General features: G+C 43.4%; 2 protein-coding genes across 2 annotated transcripts; both read left to right on the top strand.

The window, feature by feature from the left end:
* The first annotated feature begins 7,084 nt into the window (after nt 1-7,084).
* On the top strand, nt 7,085-8,891 carry myct1b (myc target 1b). Its single transcript, XM_064926907.1, has 2 exons — nt 7,085-7,314; nt 7,950-8,891. The coding sequence occupies exons 1-2, from the start codon at nt 7,260-7,262 to the stop codon at nt 8,525-8,527; spliced, it is 633 nt and encodes a 210-aa protein (XP_064782979.1). The 5' UTR covers nt 7,085-7,259; the 3' UTR covers nt 8,528-8,891.
* A 2,631-nt stretch (nt 8,892-11,522) lies between these two features.
* On the top strand, nt 11,523-24,359 carry LOC135507902 (tubby-related protein 4-like). Its single transcript, XM_064927674.1, has 15 exons — nt 11,523-11,666; nt 11,947-12,216; nt 12,500-12,628; nt 12,752-12,913; nt 13,334-13,514; nt 13,792-13,899; nt 13,969-14,132; nt 14,468-14,692; nt 14,967-15,201; nt 15,438-15,582; nt 15,824-15,968; nt 16,187-16,280; nt 16,415-16,558; nt 16,732-20,351; nt 20,860-24,359. Exons 1-15 carry the CDS (start codon nt 11,649-11,651, stop codon nt 20,974-20,976), a joined length of 5,757 nt encoding a protein of 1,918 aa, XP_064783746.1. The 5' UTR covers nt 11,523-11,648; the 3' UTR covers nt 20,977-24,359.
* Nucleotides 24,360-24,361: the final 2 nt, after the last annotated feature.

A 24,361-nucleotide genomic window follows, 5' to 3' on the forward strand; every position in this document is an offset into this window, starting at 1 on the left:
CCCAGTCCACCTGGCCGTGCTGCTGCTCCAGTTTCAACTGACCTGAGCCCTAGGACCATGCCCCAGGACTACTTGACATGATGACTCCTTGCTGTCCCCAGTCCACCTGGCCGTGCTGCTGCTCCAGTTTCAACTGTTCTGCCTTATTATTATTCGACCATGCTGGTCATTTATGAACATTTGAACATCTTGGCCATGTTCTGTTATAATCTCTACCCGGCACAGCCAGAAGAGGACTGGCCACCCCACATAGCCTGGTTCCTCTCTAGGTTTCTTCCTAGGTTTTGGCTTTTCTAGGGAGTTTTTCCTAGCCACCGTGCTTCTACACCTGCATTGCTTGCTGTTTGGGGTTTTAGGCTGGGTTTCTGTACAGCACTTTGAGATATCAGCTGATGTACGAAGGGCTATATAAATAAATTTGATTTGATTTGATTACAGATACTAGACTCTCAATTCACGGGTGGATTTAGAATTTCTATGGGCAAAAGTCCCATAGGTGAAGGTTCAAGTTACAAGCTAAAAACCTAGACTCTCAATTCAGGGATGGGCCCTATCAGGGGATGGTGGTGACGACCTGATGCCCTTGTAACAGGAGGGTAACACCAACAGAGAGACTCCCTGTATTGATCTGACGCCTTTCCAAGGACAGACAGGAATGGTATCAGGTTTTACCCATGCCCAGCACACTGACCGTGGATTTGTTACAGACTTTGGGTTGGGTCACTGACGTCCATTTCAGGGAACAGATAAATTAATAATTTTAGGACTGGCTATAATACAGGGAGTACACCAACGGTATCGTATGCACCATCCGACACAGCAGGGATGAGTCGAGAGAGTGAAACCAATGCCTTTGTTTCCAAGCCTATTCTTAGACTAAATTGGACTTTTAAGCAAGATTGCCTGTGCCTATTTGTAAATCCTCATTTATAATTTTTCCAGGACTAGACTCTGCGGTACAGAAATAGGTCATCCCATGTCTGTGTTTGTGGAATCACACTTTCAGTCCTTTTATAAAACTGAACTGGGTCGTTCCACCAAATGAGTACCTTTTGCGGCGCTTTGATATTTTAAGTAGAAATTGTGCACCAATGTTGCATTTTAAAAGCTTGTTATGTTGAATGAAGTGCGCTTTAATATAGACCACTTGGGAAATTTAATGACTCTTTTTAATATGAATAAATACTTGCTAAAGTGCCATAATTCAGTATTTTGACGTGTCCCTTCGTGCACCCTTTGAGAGTTCTAGGAAGAATTTAACCGACGTAACCCCAACCATTCTCCAAGTTTTCACCATCATGTTTTCTCCATGTTCTAACAATGAAAATGTAAAGTTGAACAGGTGCTATTTATGTCAGAATTATTTAAAAAAAAATATACAACACCCAAAAGGTAATAATTTGGTGGACCCAATTAGGCCTACTCTTGAGTCATGTCATACCTGACCTAAAAGCACTGGCATGCAAGCATATGCCAACCACAAAGTAAAAACCAAGCAAACTCCTACAAACTGTGTTTAATGCTGATCATTAAGTTCTGATAGCAAAGACAAACAGATAGCTAGGAAGTTTCATTGTAGCAACCATTGGGCTCCATGACAACCAAAGTGTGAGATGCCTGGTGACCATATCTCTGACACTTCACCAAATAGCATTGCTCTTCTTCTAGAAAACAAGACCGTGACTAAGAAGAACATATTTTAATAGATAGTGAGGAAGTGTCATGAACATTTTGTGTGGTTTAGAGCAAACAGGAAATTGTGTTTTATTTCAATGGCACCAACCAGAGCTGTGTAGTATATGGCTCAGGCACCAACCAGAGCTGTGTAGTATATGGCTCAGGCACCAACAGACACATTTACTGTATGATAATCCATTCTGATTACGCTATTTTAAAATCAAAACATTTCCCCTTGATACGGTGACCACTCCTGTTGCAGGAATTCTCGAAATTCATCTCATCAGTCACCTTAATTCAATTATCAATTACTTTAGTTAAAGAAAGACTTCAACAACAAGATAACAAAAGAGGTGCCTTATTCCCTGTTATAGGATGAATGGGTAGGCAATCCTAAGAAGAGGGAGTAATTCTCTCCATAGCCTATCCCTCAGGCAGCACTGCAGTGGCAGTACACACAAGGCTATTACGAACACAGCCTTGTTTTCAGAATCATGCATATCTTCTCTCTGAAAGTACTTCACCTAAATGTAATATCTCAACATGCACCTGGCAAACTCCAGACATGCAGGCACATGGCCAAGATAATGAATCAGCATAATAGCACAGCAGCAACGAATGGATATTAACAAAAAGGTTTGTCTAAAATGGCATCCTTTATCCTATATAGTAGGCTATATAGGCCAGGGAAACGGGTGCCATTTTGTACACATTCAAAGTACCAGTACCCCCATAGCACCCAAATGAATGAGACCTACTTTGCAGTTTTTGCATCAGGTTGGCAATGTCCTTGGAGGTTCTTCCGGACTGCCATGGTGAGGCCATGTCGTTTTTTCTGCTACTGTCTGGACCACAGCAGGTGATACACTGATGCAGTCGAGACAACAGGAGATCATCCCACGTTACTTTTCTGAGGAGGGCATCCCCTCACGCCCATCCTCTCCCCTCCTTTCTCTGACTCTGTCTCTCTCCCTCTCGGTGTGTCTCTCTCTCGCTGTCTCTCACTTTTGAGCTCTGTCTCAAGCCGATTTCAGAGGCTTGATTTGGGCTACTGCAGCAAAGGGTCCAATCGAATCTCAGGTTTCAGATAGGGGAACAGCAGCTTCCTTCCAGTCATTGTCTAGAGAGGAGAGAGATGATACATGTGCCAGTCAGTGTGTTTCCTTGAAAGTGACAGCTATCACTGTCAAGTATGTATTTATATATGAATATTAACTAAATAAAAGCATTATTAGTAGCTCATAAGTCATTATAAATGTGCTTATAATGCATTATATTGAGGTTAGGTACGCTATAAGAAGTGTTACCAAAAAACACCCTAGTATCTATGAATGAAATAGCATTGTGAAATCATGAGTCAACAGAAAATGCTCTATGAAAGTGACATGAAGTTTACAGCACGCCTACAGTGCATACATCGTCTGGATAAACAAAAAATGAATGAGCTGTCAATTTTTTTTATTTTGAGTCACACTGCAAACAACAAGTCATTGCATATTAATTCGCTATAATGTTGGTTCCATTAGGAGTTCTTGTCTTGAGCTATTGCGTCAATTGTCTCGTCTCGAGCTATTGCATCTATTGGCTAGGCAAGAAATGTTCCTTCCCATATGAAATAACTAGAAAAAAACGGAACATACTCAGTAGTAACACATTAGTAAAACAAATTGACACAAATGGATTAATCTAGTAAAAGAAATGCAACTATGAAAAGTTGCACTAAATAGAGCATTCAAACGCTTCTTACCCCTACTGTCAATCCTACAGCAAGCGCATGAAGCATTAACTTCAGGGAGGAAGTATATGTGCGTGTGTTACGATGTTGCCAATGGTAACAATCAAACTCTGTAGCAGTCGCCGTATTTTTAACTATACATTTTTTAGGTGAAACATTGTAGCAATATTAAATACTATTTCAGTTCCTTGTAGTTTCTTGCTATTAAAAACGAAGAAAATGGTCCTCGCGCTAAAGTTATCGCGTAGTTATTCGCGCCATGTCAAATTGGAACATTCCTTTCCTTACACTTTAGTTTTTTATGTGCATCTGTCTATCATTTGACTTCACTGCCATCTTCTGATTTCTTCAAGTAATGTAGGTTATCTAGTTTGTCTGCCCTACTGTATGGACCTACAGTGCGCTTATCAGTATAAACTACACAGTGCTGCATAGTAAATCAATTGCCTTTTATTCAGGGAAGTTTGGGAAACTGTCTATTTATCTAGGCAACCACTTCATACCAGCATTTCAGTGAGTGTCAATAGATTCATGTAGCCGACATGGAAACCACAGGGTTGGGTAGGTTACTTTCTAAATGTAATCAGTTACTAGTTACCTGTCCAAAATTGTCATCAGTAGAGTAAATGTTGGATAACTCAAACTCAGTAACGTAATCTGATTACATTCAGTTACTTTTAGATTACTTTCCCCCTTAAGAGGCATTAGAAGAAAACACAAATGTTTTGGTAAAAAACTAAGGGATGGGCCGGGAGAAATGTAACAACTCTCAGATTAATAGACAGAGCTATGGATGCACTGACCATCCATGATATCAAAATTATTATTTTAACCATGTTATGAGGCTATACAGTGTATGTTTACATTTACAATGTTTACAAAACATTGGAGAAAGACAAGCTTATATTGTGGGTTTTCATGGAGTGTGACAGTTGAAATAAGCTCATGAGGCATTTATACTTTATATTATTCTAGAATCATTTGATATATATATATATATATATATATATATATATATATATATATATATATATATATATATATATACACTACCGGTCAAAGATTTTAGAACACCTACTCATTCAAAGGCTTTCTTTATTTTCACTCTTTTCTACATTGTAGAATAATAGTGAAGACATCAAAACTATGAAATAACACATATGGAGTCATGTAGGAACAAAAAAAGTTGTTAAACAAATCAAAATATATTTTAGATTCCTCAAAAAGCCACCCTTTGCACACTCTTGGCATTCTCTCAATCAGCTTCACCTGGAATGCTTTTCCAACAGACTTGAAAGCGTTCCCACATATGCTGAGCTCTTGTTTGCTGCTTTCCTTCACTCTGTGGTCCGACTCATTCCAAACCATCTCAGTTTGGTTGAGGTCGGGGGATTGTGGAGGCCAGATCATCGGATGCAGCACTCCATCACTCTCCTTCTTGGTCAAATATCCCTTAAACAGCCTGGAAGTGTGTTGGGTCATTGTCCTGTTGAAAAACAAGTTATAGTCCCACTAAGCCCAAACCAGAATGCTGTGGTAGCCATGCTAGTTAAGTGTGCCTTGAATTCTAAATAAATCATGACAGCGTCACCAGCAAAGCACCTCCACACCATCACACCTCCTCCTCCATGCTTTATGGTGGGAAATACACGTGGAGATCATTGGTTTACCAAATCTCCGTCTCAAAAAGTCACGGCGGTTGAACTAAAAATCTCCAATTTGGACTCCAGACCAAAGGACAAATTTCCACTGGTCTAATGTCCATTACTCGTGATTCTTGGCACAAGCAAGTCTCTTCTTATTATTGGTGTCCTTTAGTAGTGGTTTCTTTGCAGCAATTAACAACAGCTCAATAGGGTTGAGATCCGGTGATTGTGCAGGCCACCAGCTGACTGCTTCTTCCCTAAATAGTTATTGCATGGTTTGGTGCTGTGCTTTGGGTCATTGTCCTGTTGTAGGAGGAAATAGACGAATCCAACTTGTGGGAGGTGCTTCAGGAAGCATGGGGTGAAATCTCTTCAGAGTACCTCAACAAATTGACAACTAGAATGCCAAAGTTCTGCAAGGCTGTAATTACTGTAAATGGAGGATTCTTTGACAAAAGCTAAGTTTGAAGGACAATTATTATTTCAATTAAAAATCATTTCTAACCTTGTCAATGTCTTGACTATATTTCTGATTCATTTTGCAACTAATTTCATGTATGTTTTCATGGAAAACAAGGACATTTCTAAGTGACCCCAAACTTTTGAATAGTAGTGTAATTTACAAGTACAAAAATGGATGTAGCAGCTACAGGTTGCAGCCTTTAAGTCTATCAAAAGTGTGTGAGTTTGAGCGTGTGTCCATTAGGCCTATGGATAATTTTTTAAATCAGAATTAATTCAATTGAGCAATAAAATCCCCACTTTTATTCCACAGGCTGAGTCAGGACAGGCAAAGGTCAAAACCAGGCGGACGAGAAAAAGAGAGACTGGGGGAAACCCAGGAGCTGAGAAACCACTGGTTTACTTGAACAACAAGACAAACTGGTACAGACTGAAAGAAAACACAGGTATAAATACCCAGGGGATAAGTGGCGAAGATGGGCGACACCTGGAGGGGGTGGAGACAAACACAACGACAGGGGAAACAGATCAGGGCGTGACATAGGCAGTTTAAACTTCTTTAATTCAACCATTATTGGGTTCAAATACGTAATGCGCGAATGGCTAAATGAGAGAGCAGCATTGTGATTCACATCAATGCGCTATGTTGATATCAATAATAAGTGATATCAGTATCACCGTAGACTACACCCCCGCTGTCGGCCTTACCCCCAAGCATTTATTCAAGTTGGATAATCTTTGGATGCCCACAGCAGTCGCATCATTGGAAGACATAGCTTGGACTGTAGCCTGCTCTTTTACCACAATCCATCAAACACATTTGGTGTGTCATCATAGTGTCTCTGACTTGTGGTCAGACTCGCTCAAGTGGAATACATTTAAATGTGCACCTTTTTTTCTATGCTGATTTGAATGTCATTAAGAAAACAATTCAGTGTCAATGATATTTTTTTTGCAAACATCCTTTCTGAATTTGAAAGTAATCCTCTAAGTAATCTAGTTTTTCAAAAGTATCTGTAATCTGATTACAATATTTTTGCTGGTAATGTAACGGATTACAGTTACCGTGTTTTGTAAACCCTTACATGTAATCCGTTACTCCCCAACCCCACCACTGCAGTTAACAAAGTTTTAGAGTTTAGGGAGCACAACAATTGAAGGAAATCCCATCAGAGGCTGTATACTTGATAGTGTTCACTGCAGACGTTCCATTGGATAGTGACGTTTTGTTAGGTTTGCTTATCATACATAACTCTTGTGAAACACTTGCAAGACAGTTGGAAACATTGAGATTATTGTGTACACTATATCCTCACTGTCCCTATCACTATACCTTACACAATATACCCTTAAAAACACTCTATATAACATGAAAAAAGTTCCTGATCTAAAAGTCACAACGTTGCCATTCAAATACAAGTAAATTACAGTATTTCATAACAGAGCCAAGAAGCCATTGTTCAAGAGGAACATTGATTGTTCATTAATCAAGAGGAAATGATGTCAGAGGAAGCAGCCTTGTTTCCCAAAGTTCTGCCACACACAGATAAGAAAAGCACAAGCTAATTTTAAAAAGTAGAGAGAGAGGCAGGAAGCATGACAGCAACATTTCCACTATTGCAAACAAAACAGACAGAAAGAAATGGACCAAGCAGACAGCCTGTCTTGAAAAGAGTCCAGTTCAATGTGCTGCAGTGTTCTCAGTTTGGATGTGAACTACTTCTCTTTTCATTATTATAATGGCGTTCAATGAGACAAATCCATTTCTGGATATACTAAAATCATTCAACATTGGTAAGAATTTTAAGCCTGCCTTTTTAATGTGTTTATTTTTCATTAAGGGATGTGAGTATTCTATCTTTAAATGACTGCATTAGTCTTATATAATACTACTACTACTAATATATGCTATTATGCAGGCGCTTTTATCGCTTTTATCCATACATTTTCCGTATGGGTGGTCGCTGTAAGCAAACCAACTACCCTGGAGTTACAAGCACCATGCTCTACCAAATGACCACTCAACTTCTGTTTAGTTCTGTGTTCATAGTACATGTGTTATCAAAGTTATTGTCAGAATTTTACCGACAGTCCGTTCATTAAGTGATATGAGACCATCTTCGAGTAGTCGATTTACCACTTTTGGTTTTTCATTTGTGAAAATGTAAATTGTGAACCATGGAAGCAATCAATTGCAATGTGCCAAGAAATGTATACTGGCATTTTGAATCTGAAAACTAATTTATCCAACAAGTGAGTTCCTTGCCACTCCATTTTGATCAACCCCAGCAGGCAAAACTGGTTGCAATGATGTCATTACAACCAAATATCAACTTGATTGCCCTCAGTATCAGTTCACCTCAAATACGATGACATTAAATTAGGGAAATCTAATAAGGTTGTCTTATATCTTCCTCCTTTTCCTCCAGGGAACCTAGTCCTAGCCTTCTGTCTGTCCATGTTGTTGGGCCTCCTGATTGGAGCACTGATCTACATCCTCCTAACATGGCTGTCGAGACGCAGAGCATCCACCCGGATTACCAGGCGTCCCAAACAGCAGCACCGCTCAGCCACCTCCCAGCGCTCACACAACCCCATAGCCAACTGCCAAGGCCTCTACCGGAGCACAGTGTTCGACCGGCACAGCGACAACAGCCTCGGAAGAGGTATTCTGAGCCTATATAGACAACCATCGGTGGAGCCGGTTGGCCCACTGGGGAAGAAGACCAGCTCAGGATCATCCACCTTCCGACCAGTGCCCAAGGGCAGCGGGATGGGTCAAGGTGACGGGGCTGAGGGTGACACTAACAACCAGGATACCTTGCCTCTTCATGACACTACTGCCAACAATTCATCAGCAGTAGATACTGCCTCCCTCATGCCAAATCAACCCCAACGGAATTCTTTTTGGTTGGGAAACAGCAGTCTTAAAGGGTTCCTGCCCACACAGACTCCTCCTCCCACATATGACAGTGTCATCAATGCCTTTCAAGAGACATGCACCTGATGATGTCACCATATGCTGCCTGTGATACATAGGTTGACTGGTTATTACAGTATAGGCTTTACTACTGGGGGCCTTTGGAAGAGATAGGGGCTCTGTCTTATGGAGAACTGTTCAGTTTTGAGTAAGGTGACCTTTGGTCCTTCTTTGGGCCATCATCCACCCTGCCTTCTATTCAGTCTACTATCTAAGAAATCTAAATAAATAGATTGTGCTCTGACTGACCATAGGTTATGTTTATGTTGAAGAACGGTGTGTATCCGAATGGAATCTATATAAAAGAAGATGAAGGTTCGAGAGGATTGTCTATTATGGCCCACGTTTCTGTGATATGTTGATAAAGTTGTTAATAAAGTTGTAATTATTATCCAGTCTTATGTGATCTATCTACATGTTATACATCTGAACATTTCTGTGATATGTCTGTAGAGAAGAGGTATGATTTTCCATAAAAGCAAAAAAAGAAACACACCTTTTTCAGGACCCTGTCTTTTTCAAAGATAATTCGTAAAAATCCAAATAACTTCACAGATCTTCATTGTAAAAGGTTTAAACACTGTTTTCCATGCTTATTCAATGAACAATAAACAATTAGTGAACGTACACCTGTGGAACGGTCGTTAAGTCACTAACAGCTTACAGACAGTAGGCAATTAAGGTCACAGTTATGAAAACTTAGGACACTAAAGAGGCCTTTCTACAGACTCTGAAAAACACCAAAAGATAGATGCACAGGGTCCCTGCTCATCTGCGTGAACGTGCCTTAGGCATGCTGCAAGGAGGCATGAGGACTGCCGATGTGGCCAGGGCAATAAATTGCAATGTCCGTACTGTGAGACGCCTAAGACAGCTCTACAGGGAGACAGGACGGACAGCTGATCGTCCTCGCAGTGGCAGACCACGTGTAACAACACCTGCACAGGATCGGTACATCCTAACATCACACCTGTGGGACAGGTACTGGATTTGCAACAACAACTGCCCGAGTTACATCAGGAATGCACAATCCCTCAATCAGTGCTCAGACTGTCCGCTGATTATGTTCAGTCTAAGAGGCTGGACTGAGGGCTTGTAGGACTGTTGTAAGGCAGGTCCTCACCCCACATCACCGGCAACAACGTTGCCTATGGGCACAAACCCAACGTCGATGGACCAGACAAAACTGGCAAAAAGTGCTCTTCACTGACGAGTCACAGTTTTGTCTCACCAGGGGTGATGTTCGGATTCGCATTTATCGTCGAAGGAATGAGCGTTACTCTGAGGCCTGTACTCTGCAGCGGGATCGAGTTGGAAGTGGAGGGTCCATCATGGTCTGGGGCGGTGTGTCACAGCATCATCGGACTGAGCTTGTTGTCATTGCAGGCAATCTCAACACTGTGCATTACAGGGAAGACATCCACCTCCCTCATGCGGTACCCTTCCTGCAGGCTCATCCTGACATGACCCTCCAGTATGACAATGCCACCAGCCATACTGCTCATTCTAGGTGTAATTTCCTGCAAGATAGGAATGTCAGTGTTCTGCCATGGCTCAGGGACACATTATTCCACTTCTGTTAGTCACATGTCTGTGGAACCTTTATTTATGTCTCAGTTGCTGAATCTTGTTCTGTTCATACAAATATTTACACATGTTATGTTTGCAGAAAATAAATGCAGTGGACAGTGAGAGGACGTTTCTTTTTTTGCTGAGTTTATATATTTCTGTTTATGTTGCAAAATTATTTCTGATTATTGCTGGAGAAATATCTTCATCTGTTCATCTGTTGACCCACTGTGATCACCATTGATATTTTATTTTCTAATCAACTGATTTTTCTCTGCAAGTAGCATGTCTTTGGGTATTGGTATTGGTATTCACGCTGCGGGTCTCAAATCAAATCAAAAATCTAATTTATTTTTCTCAGAAGATTGCTATATCACACTGACATGTTTTCTGAGATATTGAACGCTTCTCCAGGATTTGTGAAATCTGATGATCGGCGCAGCGTGACAACAATGAAGTCAACCTGTAACGCACCCAATGAAGCCGACATGGCAATGAAAACTACATGGCAACCGGCATTAAAGGCGCACGGAGCGTCAGCAGAAAGCAGCCTGGCAATCTATGGTGGACTGCGCAGATGAAGGATATGGCAGCGACCTTATATTTGATCAAGTGAGTTCTGCATCTTGTTCGTGTTGGTGTCCTGCATATTTTGTCAGAATTGGAATTGGTCAGATAAAGGGCAACGAGCAAGGGACATCATATTTTTATACAGGTTCCTATTCATTGATTCAATCTCAACGAATAGCGGTGGATGAGGGTGATTGATTACGTTCAGTCTAAATGTATTTTCATTCACTACGACAGGGCGACTTGATTGATTCATTGATTATCCATCTTATTGTAAATTTGGAAAATATAGCCGGTGGATACTGGACATATTGTGGGGTGGTGGGTTATTTATTTCGCGTACTGCCATTTAAGGGATGATTCTTATTCTGTCTATTCATTGAAATCTACAAGTTTTATTGAATTAGTATCGTGTTAATGACGTAACAGACTGACGTTCTCCGTATCTATGGAGACACGAAGGCAAGAGTGTTCGGTTCAGAATGTTCAATGCAGTGTTGCATAGAGACCAGGATTCTAGACATTCCCATGTCATAGCTGAGAGTAAGATACGTTTCAAGGTTGCTGCACTGAATGGACAAGGCAGTGCTTTTCCTGTTTAAAGGCTGCACCCCTTCGATGGAATCTATATAAGCTATAGATAACTTGGAATAAAAAAAGCCACATTTATTCTTTAGCTTTTTATTTTTATTTGACACAGAATAGTCATCAAACTGCATATGTCCATACTGTAGCTACAGTATTTCCGACACTTGATTGGAATCACTTCATGAAGACACAGGCCTATTGAATAGACCTGCCATTGGCCACCATGTAATCAGTATGGGCATTTCAAGACATGAGGACCAGGTTGTCTCCATGTAGTAAACTGAATGCTGTGTGATGCTCTGAATCTTTTCAGTGATAGATTTTCTCCATCTGGGAATTAGGAAATATCTCACTCTTTAGTGCACCCACCTTCTGAATGGAAACATGGACACCACCTACAAAGGAGGAATTGTAGTCAACAATGTCCAGGAACTATGAGGTGAGTAACATGTAGGCTATTATAATTCTATTCTATGTTACATTACCTGGTCATACATTGCCTAGTAATGTTGAGTTATGACTTGACTGTATTGGATGGTTTGCTCGGCCTACCTCTTGCAGAAACAACCTAAGCACATGAGCCTACCTAATAATCCAGAATAAAGAGTGATATAAAAACACAAATGAAAAACAAAACAAAATAAATCAAGTCAGTCAATTATACCCTTGAAGAAAGACACCAACCTCCACTATATTCTCCTCCTCTGCTTACCTCCAAGCCTGGTCACTCAGTAGGGATGTTGGCTACTGTGGAACATGGTCCCATCCTCTGCAGCGACTCCAACATCCTCTGCCTCTCCTGGAAGGGCCGGGTCCCCAAGAGCGAGAAGGACAAGCCTGTGTGCCAGCGGCGCTACCATGAGGAGGGCTGGCTGGCCACAGGGAACGGGAGAGGGGTGGTGGGCGTGACGTTCACATCCAGCCACTGCAGGAGAGACAGGAACACTCCTCAGAGAATCAACTTCAACCTGCGAGGACACAACAGTGAGGTGGGTCTTGTTATTTTTTCCGAAACTGCGTTTATTTGCAGAATTAATAAAAAATTCCCTCATATAAACACCCAGATTTAATCTGAAAATCATCACAAAAGAGCATTTTGTGTTAGTATAAAATAGGCGATGTAGAGTAGGTGGAGGAAGTGGACTGTTTTGTACTTTCTCTCATTCTGCATGTGCATCTCATGTTGAATGGGAATTGTATTCCACTTTCACATTCCTAGAGAGCCCCCTATGTTCGTGGAGTATAATAGCAGTTGCATACTTCCCTTTGCAGGTTGTGTTGGTTCGTTGGAATGAGCCCTTTCAGAAGTTGGCCACGTGTGACATGGAGGGAGGCATCTTCGTCTGGATTCAGTATGAGGGACGGTGGTCTGTAGAGTTAGTGAATGACCGTGGTGCCCAGGTAGGTGATGCCCGGGTACGATATTTTTACTCTATTTTTCTTGGGAAAAACAATGTATTGGTGAAAACATTATGTAATGCTGGAAAAATAATATAATGGATGCATTTCTTATCTCTCCATAAGGTGAGTGATTTCACATGGTCCCATGATGGCACTCAGGCCTTGATCGCCTACAGGGATGGGTTTGTCTTGGTGGGGTCAGTCAGCGGACAGAGACACTGGTCCTCAGAGATCAACCTGGAGAGCCAGATCACCTGTGGCATCTGGACACCTGATGACCAACAGGTAGGTACACCTGAGCTAACCTGGTTTCTGGCTGAACCTAAACAAAACATTGAGCATTTATTGCCCTTTTACAAACAAATAAGATACATATTATAGTATTGACCTTTTTGTTACAGGCAAACAATATATGAAATAATCTGTTGGTTTCGGGGACACAGATTTAGCCTTGACTAAAAAGCATACTCATTTGAGATTCTTGCTTACTTGTTTGTCTATTGCCTGTCCAGGAGACGTACTTGTACATCAAGCTGCCTTGTGCTGCAGAAAGGTTTGCTAGGCTCCCTGCCCCAATGGGCTATTCTGGCTCGGACACAGTTTACTTACTCTTTGTCTAGGACTAGGTTTAATCTTTGTCCAGTAGACCACCCCCATTGATGTTTTCTCTATAATAATGATTCCTGCCAACTGCCTTTACTTCAGGTGTTGTTTGGTACAGCCGACGGTCAGGTGATAGTGATGGACTGTCATGGCCGCATGCTGGCCCATGTCCTGCTACACGAGTCAGATGGCATCGTCGGCATGTCATGGAACTGCCCCTGCTTCCTAGTGGAGGACAGCACAGAAAGCGACACCGACTCTGATGACAATAACCCACCTCAAGGTAAGAATCTGTAATAATGATATTGCAAGGTAGTGTGGTTATTTAGATAATTTAGGCACTGATTCTATAGGCACAGAGAGTGAGGCTGCGTCTTATGACAATAACCCAGCTCAAGGTCACACATTGTAAACAATCAAGCGAGAGAGAGAACATCCCTGTCTTGTACCGCTCTCGAACGTGAAAAAAAGAGATGTGATAACATTTTAAACTTCTACTGTGAACACTATGATCGTGCACATTAGCCAGGAGGCTAATGTGTTTATTTCTCTCTCCCAAGTGCGTATCCTGAAGCCCCTTCTGACAGTTAGCTTCATATCAGGAGACATCAGTTTGATGAACAACTACGATGACCTCGCTCCTACCGTCATCCGCTCAGGACTCAAAGGTAATGACTTTTTCAATCTTAAACGTGTGGGCGGACCGAATGTGTTGTGACTGAGCTCCTCCTGTTCAGATGTGGAGGTCCAGTGGTGTTCTCAGGGGGACCTCCTAGCGGCAGCTGGGATGGAGAGACATGGGCTCCCTGGAGTCCCCTCTGACCCTATCGTGAGGAACGCCCTGGTCAAATTCTACAACGTCCAAGGAGAACATATCTACACGTTAGAAACACCTGCCCAGGTGAGCTCCCCTCTTTGATTCACTTTTCTGAAATGTTATTGTATGATATTTACAAACTGGTTGTAATTGGTTTGTGATGGCATAATTTCAACCAGTTTTGCCTTCTGGGTAGGTCCTCTAACACGTATAAGTCAAATTCTATAAGTCATCTGAAATCTTCAATGAATAACTACAATATTAACAGAAAGTATACTTGACATGAAATGTACTGTCGCCACACTTCCAAGTCTCGTTTAGTGGGCTATGGAGAAAGACAGAAATCAAGGTTCCATAGAATGTGAATACAACAGAACATGGCCGACTGAGAACCTGCCTTGTCAACCTTTGCCTTGCAGCGCCCCATCACCACTATCTGCTGGGGCCACAGAGACTCTCGTCTGTTCCTGGCGTGTGGCACGGCGCTGTACGTGGTGCGGGTGGAGCACCGGGTGGCCAGCCTGCAGCTGCTGTGCCAACAGGGCATCGCCAGTGCCCTGCGGGAGGAGAGGGACGTGGGCAAACTAAACATGCCCTCCTTACTCTGTTCCTATGTCACAACCGCCTTCATACCCACCATCAAGGTAAAATAAGCTTTATTCAGTTGGCTACTGTAGGTTATTATCTGAGCTCAAAGCCAGCTGGACTTGTTCATTTCAAAATGACAGGACCCCTTGGTCGTAATCCTTCAATGTTTGTAGATCGGTAAGGTGCAGGGGATATGCTGGAAGCTCCATCACTACCCTGAGTGTACCTATCCAGATCCTAACGATCTAAAGGGGTAAGGGCCAAGGGGAAGGGGTAGGGGTAGGGAGCGGATTGGAACCAACTGTTAATGCTTTTGTCTTGTTTCTCTAGCCTCCTATTCCTGATCCCAACAACATCCGGGACTTTGTCAGCTACCCCACAGCTGGTAACGAGAGGCTGCACTGCACCATGAAGCGAGCGGAGGACAACCCAGAGGCAGGGGGACCCTGTTACACCCTCTACCTGGAACACCTAGGTGGTCTGGTGCCCATCCTCAAAGGCAGACGCATCAGCAAGCTACGTCCAGAGTTCATCATCATAGACCCTAAAACAGACAGCAAAGCAGGTGGGATTGGCACAGAAAAATGTATTATAATGCACTTTCAAAAATAGTTAGTATGTTACACACAAACAGCTAATTTTAGACCGGTGTATCATGATGAGTTGGGCAACCCTACTATTGTGTGTTCACATGTATATTGTATATTTTTTTTCCTGAAGTTCTACTGTTCTGACCTGTTTATAGAGGTGGAGTTTTATTTGTTTTTGTTTATTTGCTTGTTTTTTTTTCCCCCCCTCCAGATGAGGTGTGTGTGAATGCTATGATCTCCTACATGACTGACAGCTGTAACTGTTCGGACTCCAGCGACATTGAGTTGAGTGATGAGTGGGTCGGGAAGAAGTCCCCTAAACTGTCCAGAGGAAACGGGTCACCCAAGCTTTCCAGGTATCTTTCATTACAATGGTCTGGACTCTGGAAGAGTGAGGTTATAAGACTAATGTTTACCATATTCAACCCTAATCCTAACCATTACCTTTAGTAGCCGATCCATGTTATACAAAAAGTTCAACATTCTTCAATAGGTCGTACTGATCATTTTATTTGTTTCAAATGTTATTTGTTCATCATTTTAAATTGGTCTATTTTGCCTTTGTTTGCCGTTTGTTTTGGTTGTTGTCTGGCATAGAAGGAACATGGAATCTAGAAAATCTCCCAAAATGTCCCGGGCTAGTCAAGAAGGCCCACGATCACCCCGGTTACCAACAAAGAAGCCACCAATTCGATCTCCCAGTTTGACGCGTCGAGAGATGTCCATGGATGGAATCTCTGAGGTATTGTCTGAATATGTGTCGTGTGGAACGTTGGTATAGTGGTTCTTTAGTGGTTAGGGGCTGAAATTGTGGTTTCTGCATGTTTAGATTTAGCCACTTCTGTGCCCAGAAGTTAACCGGGTGTAGTTAGCTGGCGAGCTCATGCAATATTTGGTTCTGGGTTCTGGATCATTTTTTACAATAATACATTTTTAAAATCTATTTGCTTGATTTTACAGCATAATTATCTTGCTCAAGTCACGTCCAATATTTGGGGGACAAAGTTCAAAATCGTTGGACTTGCTTCTTTCCTACCTGCTAATCTTGGTGCAGGTAAGATCACCAACATTTGGAGGGAAAAAACACAGCCATATTTTCAGTATTTACCTTGTTTTTTTATTATTCCTTTATGTTGACTACTCCATTTCATTCCAATTTGATTGTAGAAATGTTTTCCTCTGTTTTAGTTATCTATAAGACCAGTTTGCTGCATCTACAACCAAGGCAGATGACAATCTACCTTCCGGAGGTGCGGAAAATATCACTTGACTTCATGAGCCTGCCTGTCTTTAACCCAAACGTCTTCAGTGAGGATGAGGATGACTTGCCTGGTAAGTCATGAATGAATGAACAATTAAACAAACCATCAATTCATTGATACTGGAATTAAGTATCAAGTGCAAGTTTACATGAATTTCGGTTGGATGTTGACTTCTGTTTAGTAATGAATGTAGTACGTAACAATACCTAAAGTTATTGGAATATTCTTTGACTTGTCTTTCAGTGATGGGACCATCTGGAGTGACAAGTGACAACCCTCCCGTTACGGTCAACATCCCCATCGCACCCATCCACAGCCCTGCCCAAGCCATGTCCCCCACTCAGAGCATTGGACTGGTCCAGTCCCTGCTGGCCAATCAGAACATCCAGCTGGATGTCTTGACCAATCCCACGGCTACGGCTTCAGCTGCAGCGGCCGCTGCAGCAGCCTCGGCCTCTATTGCAGGGCCTGATCACGGTCAGAATGCAGTAGCAGCACAGTACAGTGGGACTCTAGGAAGGTACTCCAACCCAGGACAGGTGATCTTTAACAGGCTAGAGATGGGTCCCCTCCTAGCTGGAACACTGCCTCCACCTCCGCCTCCACATCACCCCCCTCAACAACCTCAACAACAACGTCCTCAGTCTCAACAGACAAACCAACAACAGTCCAAACAACCACCGCAGATACTAACCCAACAGCAGCAGCAGCAACAACAACAGAGAATGCAACAGCATCAACAACTACAGCACCAGCAACAGCAGATTCAGCAACAACATCAACAACTACAACAGCATCATATACAGCAGATCCAACAGCAGCAGCAGCAACAGACTCAGCAGCACCAAGCACTGCAACAACAGCACCAACAACAACAGGCGGCACTGCAACAGCAACAACAGCAGATCCAACATCAGCACCAACACTTGCAACAACAGCAAATCGCTCAGCAGCACCAACAGATGCAACTGCAACATGAGCAAATGCATCAGCAGCAGCAACAAATGCAGCAGCAACAGCAGCAGATCCGACAGCAGATTATAGAGATGAGGCAGCAACAACAGCAGCTGCAGCAGCAACATCAGCAGATACAACAGCAACACCAACAGATGCAGAGGCAGCACCAACAAATGCAGCAGCAACTGAAGCTGCAGATCACCTTGCCCCCTCCGCCTACTGGCTATCCCACCATCTCTCTGCAGCAGTTCCAGGTACTGCAACAGATACCCCACCCCAGTGCAGAGTTGGGACCAGAAAGAGGAGAGCAGGGGCATACTCAGAGTCATACTCTGGGCAGGCCAAGTCTACCGCGATCCAGGCCTCCATCATTCATTGATGTAGACAGCTTACGGTCCAGACCTCCTTCCTTCATCGAAGCAGACACATCAAGATCTAGACCACCGTCATTCATCGACATAGACACAATACGGACTAGACCTCCTTCTTTTATTGATGCAGATACAGGTACATTACGGTGTAGACCCCCGTCGTTCCTCGATGCAGACTCCTCCCGATCCAGACCTCCTTCATTCATAGACACAGACACACTACGTTCTAGACCTCCTTCCTTCCTCGATGCAGAGACTTCCCTTGAGATCCAGATGAGGAAGGTGAACCCTCCACCACCCTACCCAGGAACCATAGTGTCTGCAGCCACTGCCACAACCTCCACCGCTCCTCAGACCCTCATCACCAACTGTGACAACCCCAACATACTGGTCACAGCAGACCCGTGTCTGAAGAAAGACGAGTTCTCACTCCACCCAGTTGGTCTCCAGTACCAGATGGGATATGAGAGGATCACAACCTTTGACAGCAGTGGGAATGTAGAGGAGGTGTGTCGCCCTCGCAGAAGACTCATAAGCAACCAGAACACCTACGCTGTTCAAGGCATGGGAGGTTCGGCCACACTTAAAGTCACCTCATCGTCTGAAAGTAAGAAAGTCCAGCTTCCTTACAGCTCAGCAACTCTAAGCCGCCTCTCTGTGCCACGATACTCCATACCCAGCAGAGACCCGCCCCCCTACCCAGATCCAGCCAATCAGGTTAACATTAACACGACGACACTTTCTCCTCCCCAACGCATGGACAATAGTCACATGATTCACGCCACCTTGCGACCTGACCGGCGAGACGTGGAATCTCGCCTGAAGGTGTCCCAGATGGTTGACGCTTCAAGGACTCTACCAACCAAGTCTAAGATCAACAGTGCGGCCCTAGCACTCTCTTACCAGCAGAGGGTGCCCACGGCTCTGTATACCTGCACTCAGTGCAGCAGCAGCAACAGCAGCAGCACCAGTGTCAGTGTTAGTGGTGGTGGTAGTAGCAGTAGTGGCATCGCAGGAGGCACTGTAGTGCGACAGGATTTCCCTCCAGGAAAAGGTGCTCATCACAGCACCATCATTGTTCACTCCAAAAGCACTTCGCCTCAAGCTTCTCAGTCATCTTACAATCTGCTGAGTCCTGTTGATAACAGCAGGGATAGGACTGTGTATGTGAACTCTGCCTTTACCGAAGACGAGACATTAAGTCAGCAGTGTCGTCACTTGACTCTTGGGGAAGTTAGTTTGACACTGAAACGTCCTCCACCATACCAGTGGGACCCAAACACTGCAGAGGAGTTCTGGATACCCCCAGAACAGACTATCTTAGCTCCTCCTCCACCTCCACCACCAAAACACAAACCACCACCCCCGATCATCTTCAGCAATGCTCAGCATCTGGACATGACACGGCTGCCTTTTGTACTCTCAACAAAACCTCCCAGCAGCCCAAGTACTGTTACTTTCCCATCAGGTTACCAGATCTCCATGTCACCTTTCCCTCCAGGGGTTGGTCAGGATGGATCCCCACTCCAGTCCATGCAGAGCCATCCACCACCCTGCCCTCCCAACGAAGTAGTTGCTCCAGTCCCCCAGTTTGCCCAGCAGGACCCCAACCTGGTCTTGCCACCTGGATACCCTCCCAGCCATGCCAACCTAGCTTGCTGCCCTCTGCCCCCGATGTACCCAGGTGCCGCCTCCTGTGCTGGGCTTCAGCTGCACCCTGTTAGCCTGCACCCCTGGAACCCATATAGCCTACCCATGCAGGACCTGTCAGGCTCTGCCACCCTCCCCAGCAAGTCTCATCAGGTGTTAGAAAAGCCAGTCCTCTCCCCACCTCCTCCTGTTGCTCCCCCTCCACCACCTCTTACACTTCCTCCTCCTCCACCAACCGAGCTGCCGAAATCCAAAAGCCCTACAGAGGAGCTGGCGGAATCTGCCAGTAGCTTCCAGGAGCCGTCTTCTCTAAACGAAAGCCCCGTTCCAGACCGACAGGGGTCCGACATGTTCAGCAAGAAAAGTCATAAACGTCTAGACAGCCGAGCCGAGGCGGCAAACATGACCACCGTCTCAGAGGGCAAATCCAAAAAGGAAGGGCGCGCCCTCTCCGACTTCAACTCCCTCATCTCCAGCCCCAGGCTTGGTGGCAGGGAGAAGAAGAAACTCAAAGGCCAGAGGGAGCAGCTGAACAAAACCAAGAAGCTCAACAGGACCAGTACCACCAGCGAGTTCCAGGACAGTTCGGAGAGCGAGCCCGAGCTCTTCATCAGCGGAGATGAACTGATGAACCAGAGCCAGAGCTCCAAGAAAGGTTGGAAGAGTAAGAGAAGCCTGAGGATGGCCAGTGAACTGGAGGAGATTAAGTGCAGGAAGGCCAATGAGAGAGAGGACCGTGGGCTGGGCAGCCAGGGATTCATCTATGTCATGGCCAATAAGCAGCCACTCTGGAATGAGGCCACACAGGTCTACCAGTTGGACTTCGGAGGACGAGTCACTCAGGAGTCTGCTAAGAACTTTCAGATCGAGCTGGACGGGAGACAGGTAACATTTTGCTTCCATTATTTACAGAAACCTAGATACATTGTAAAAAAAAGAACCACCTATTTATAATTTAGAATGGGAAATCTGTTTGCGGTTGCTTTAAATATAAGTTTAGCTTCCAGTCTCTCTGGAGGCCTGGGTTCAGTTCCCACCACTGCCACCAACTGTCACATTGCCCTGTTTATGGCTGAGATGAGTCAGCACTCAAATTGAACTTCAGGCAGCAGTGGCACAGCCAGAAGTTCTTTGGTGGGTGGGCCTGCAGAAATTTGAGTGGGCCAATTATTTTTATTTATTTTATATTTTTGAGGGGGTTGGGGAAAGCAACTAAATTCCTGCAATTTTACACATTTTGTCATGGGGACATTTTCACAGCTAATCTCATGCTATTCTACACATTTTGCCAACAGGCCCATCAGGCCCACCTGTACCTATGCCCAACAGATGTGATGCAAACAGGCCTTCCTTACAGCTTTGTTCCTGCCTCTTTTCCCCTGTTTTTCTACAGGTGATGCAGTTTGGCAGAATTGATGGGAACGCATATATCCTGGATTTCCAGTATCCTTTCTCAGCAGTGCAGGCCTTTGCTGTTGCCTTAGCCAATGTTACTCAAAGGCTGAAGTAAGTGACTGCTCCAACCAGTGGTGTAGTGGAGGATATTTTGTGCAAGTGTTTACCTACCTTTTGCGGAAAAATGCATTGAAAGTATAGGGAGCATTACATTACTCACCGCAAATGGCGATCAGTGTTTACCCACCTATGTTTTTTTACCACTACATCACTGGCTCTAACCCAACGTCACATATGTGTTCGTAAAAAAGGAGGAGGGGAGGCGCTGCTAAGGTACACAATAGTAGATTGTGGGGTAAATGAATAGAATTCATTAAAATGCCTTTTATTTGTATGGCATGTTCAATGGAAACAAAGTTTAGAAACGCTGACATGTGTGTCATATACAGTATATGGCTCCGTTACAATGTGCTCTGATGCAAAGTGACAGAATAATCAGAGATGATTATACTGTGTCCTGTAACACGGGACTGTCAGTGTAGTTCTGTGCTGGACAAGACGGATAATAGGGCTATGAAATACATTTTAGTAAGCCTCACATCAAAGCTTTTTAGTAGGTACGTTTCTCTTACTTACCGTATATATGCATTGGATTTAAAAACTGTCCTTGGAGATGTGCAATTTTAAAATGCGTGACTAAGATTGCAGGTTATAATGGTCATAAGAAAAGTAAGTGCAATGTTGGACAATGTTGAAATAATGTATTGTGAGAGAGGAGGCCATGTTGATTGTGGAAAGACAACGCGATGAGTTTGAAAGTAATAGAGTTTATTTAGATGTTATTTCGAAGATCACTTCTATGAAGTGATCCTAGGAATATCATCATTTTCCGTAAATGTTTTTTGTAGGACCTAGAAATATCCACATTTCCATTATGTAAACGTTATTGTAGGACTACATACCCTCATATGACATAAATTGTAACACATTCATAACTAAATTGTAACAATTATGTTATCAAACCTTTCTGCCCATCATTTCATTTGGTTGAACCTATGAAAAAATGTCATGCATGTGTAAATCATTCACCAAAATCATCAAATGCATGGTTCATGTATCTGGGGAAAAATGCATACAGTAGATATCCCACCTGCTGCCAAATCCGTCAACTTATGTTAAACCCTGCAAGAAAATTAAAAGCTATCCTTAATTTAATGTTATGGTGTATAAGCTTGGTTGGCTCTGTGTTTTAGTCACTGGGTGTGGTTATGATGCTACTTGAACATTGCATTTGAATGTGAAGTGCTTTGCCTCCTTGGAGTTTCTGCTGCTGCTTTTGATAGATATTGTCTGCATTGCTGCTAATACTGTGTCACTTGGTACTGAAGACATTGAAGTTATCGTTTTTTCCATTTTCAGATTTTAATTGGATTAGATTGACTAATTAATTTGTGAATATGTTATTCAGTAGTTAACGTGTCTTATGCTGCTTTATCTGAAAGTACTGTCACTACCAAAATAATGGAAACACTTGAGTAAATGAGGGATACGAAGTATATTGAAAGCAGGTGCTTCCACACAGGTGTGGCTCCCGAGTTAATTAAGTAATTAACACCCCATCATGCTTAGGGTCTGGCATACAAATGTTGGGAAGGCCATTATTTTGGCTACCATGGCTGTGTTATGACAATTCCCCCATCCACAGGGCACGAGTGGTCATTGAGTGGTTTGATAAGCATGAAAACCATGTAAACCACATGCCATGGCTGCGTCAGTTACCAGATTTATACCCAATTGAACACTTAGGGGAGATTCTGGAGCGGCGCCTCCCTCCAGCATTTGCCGTGTTTCGCCCACCAAGCAAAGAGTTTTTGTATGGAGGCCAATGAGAGTGTCGAATTTGGTCAGCAAAAAAATGTATGGCTTCTTTACTACTTGAGGTTTATAGACGTTTCGTAATGGTTAAGTTGTTACGAGTGTACTGATATAAGTCGGACACGTGACATCTCGCCAACATTGAGAAAAAACACTTTGTATCTGAGTTGTCTCGAGTTGGCTATGAATATTCATGGCATGAGGCAAATAGCATAACATCTCTTGCCATTGAATACAGGAGGTTAAAAACGATTACAATAGTGAGATGTATCCACCAATCCAAAGAAAGGATAGGCGGGAGCTAGACAGCCCGCCATGCCGCTTTGTGGACAATGACTCCCATTGTTATGGCAGGGATACATGTATATTGTTAGTATATACATGATTTTTGGCGGTGCTTGAGACAACGTTTTCCACCACAATCAACCAAATTATGGAATTTCTCACAGAAGAATGGTGTCGCATCCCTCCAATAGAGTTCCAGACACTTGTAGAATCTATGCCAAGGTGCATTGAAGCTGTTCTGGCTCGTAGTGACCAAACACCCTATTAAAACACTTTATGTTGGTGTTTCCCTTATTTTGGCAGTTAACTGTATATCTGCAGGTTATGTGATGATTCAACTATTCAAATCAAATCAAATGTATTTCTAAAGCCCTTCTTACATCAGCTGATATCTCAAAGTGCTGTACAGAAACCCAGCCTAAAACCCCAAACAGCAAGCAATGCAGGTGTAGAAGCACGGTGGCTAAGAAAAACTCCCTAGAAAGGCCAGAACCTAGGAAGAAACCTAGAGAGGAACCAGGCAATGAGGGGTGGCCAGTCCTCTTCTGGCTGTGCCGGGTGGAGATTATAACAGAACATGGCCAAGATGTTCAAATGTTCATAGATGATCAGCAGGGTCAAATAATAATAATCACAGTGGTTGTCGAGGGTCAGCACCTCAGGAGTAAATGTCAGTTGGATGTTCATAGCCGATCATTCAGAGTATCTCTACCGCTCCTGCTGTCTCTAGAGAGTTGAAAACAGCAGGTCTGGGACAGGTAGCACGTCCGGTGAACAGGTCAGGGTTCCATAGCCGCAGGCAGAACAGTTAAAACTGGAGCAGCAGCACGGCCAGCTGGACTGGGGACAGCAAGGAGTCATCAGGCCAGGTAGTCCCGAGGCATGATCCTAGGGCTCAGGTCCTCCAAGAGAGAGAAAGAAAGAAAGAATTAGAGAGAGCATACTTAAATTCACACAGTACACTGGAGAAATACTCCAGATATAACAGACTGACCCTAGCCCCCCGACACATAAACTACTGCAGCATAAATACTGGAGGCTGAGACAGGAGGGGTCGGGAGACTGTGGCCCGGTCCAACTATTCAATGCTTAGTATTGTTACTCTACTGTGTAATACAGCAATACTTCAATGCTTATTATTATCAATACAGACAGTGTGTGTGGTCATTATGAATCAGCATCACCACCTAAAATAATATTATTTTGTTGCCTAGATGGATTTTTATTTTATTTTAAATCTTATACAATTATTTTGTTCAGTTTATATATCAGAAGATATACCATACATTAAAATATAGGCCTACCACCCGATGTTCAAAAATGTAATAAAATGTAGAACA

This window comes from Oncorhynchus masou, chromosome 21, assembly GCF_036934945.1.
Source record: "Oncorhynchus masou masou isolate Uvic2021 chromosome 21, UVic_Omas_1.1, whole genome shotgun sequence".
NCBI classification, from domain to species: domain Eukaryota; kingdom Metazoa; phylum Chordata; class Actinopteri; order Salmoniformes; family Salmonidae; genus Oncorhynchus; species Oncorhynchus masou.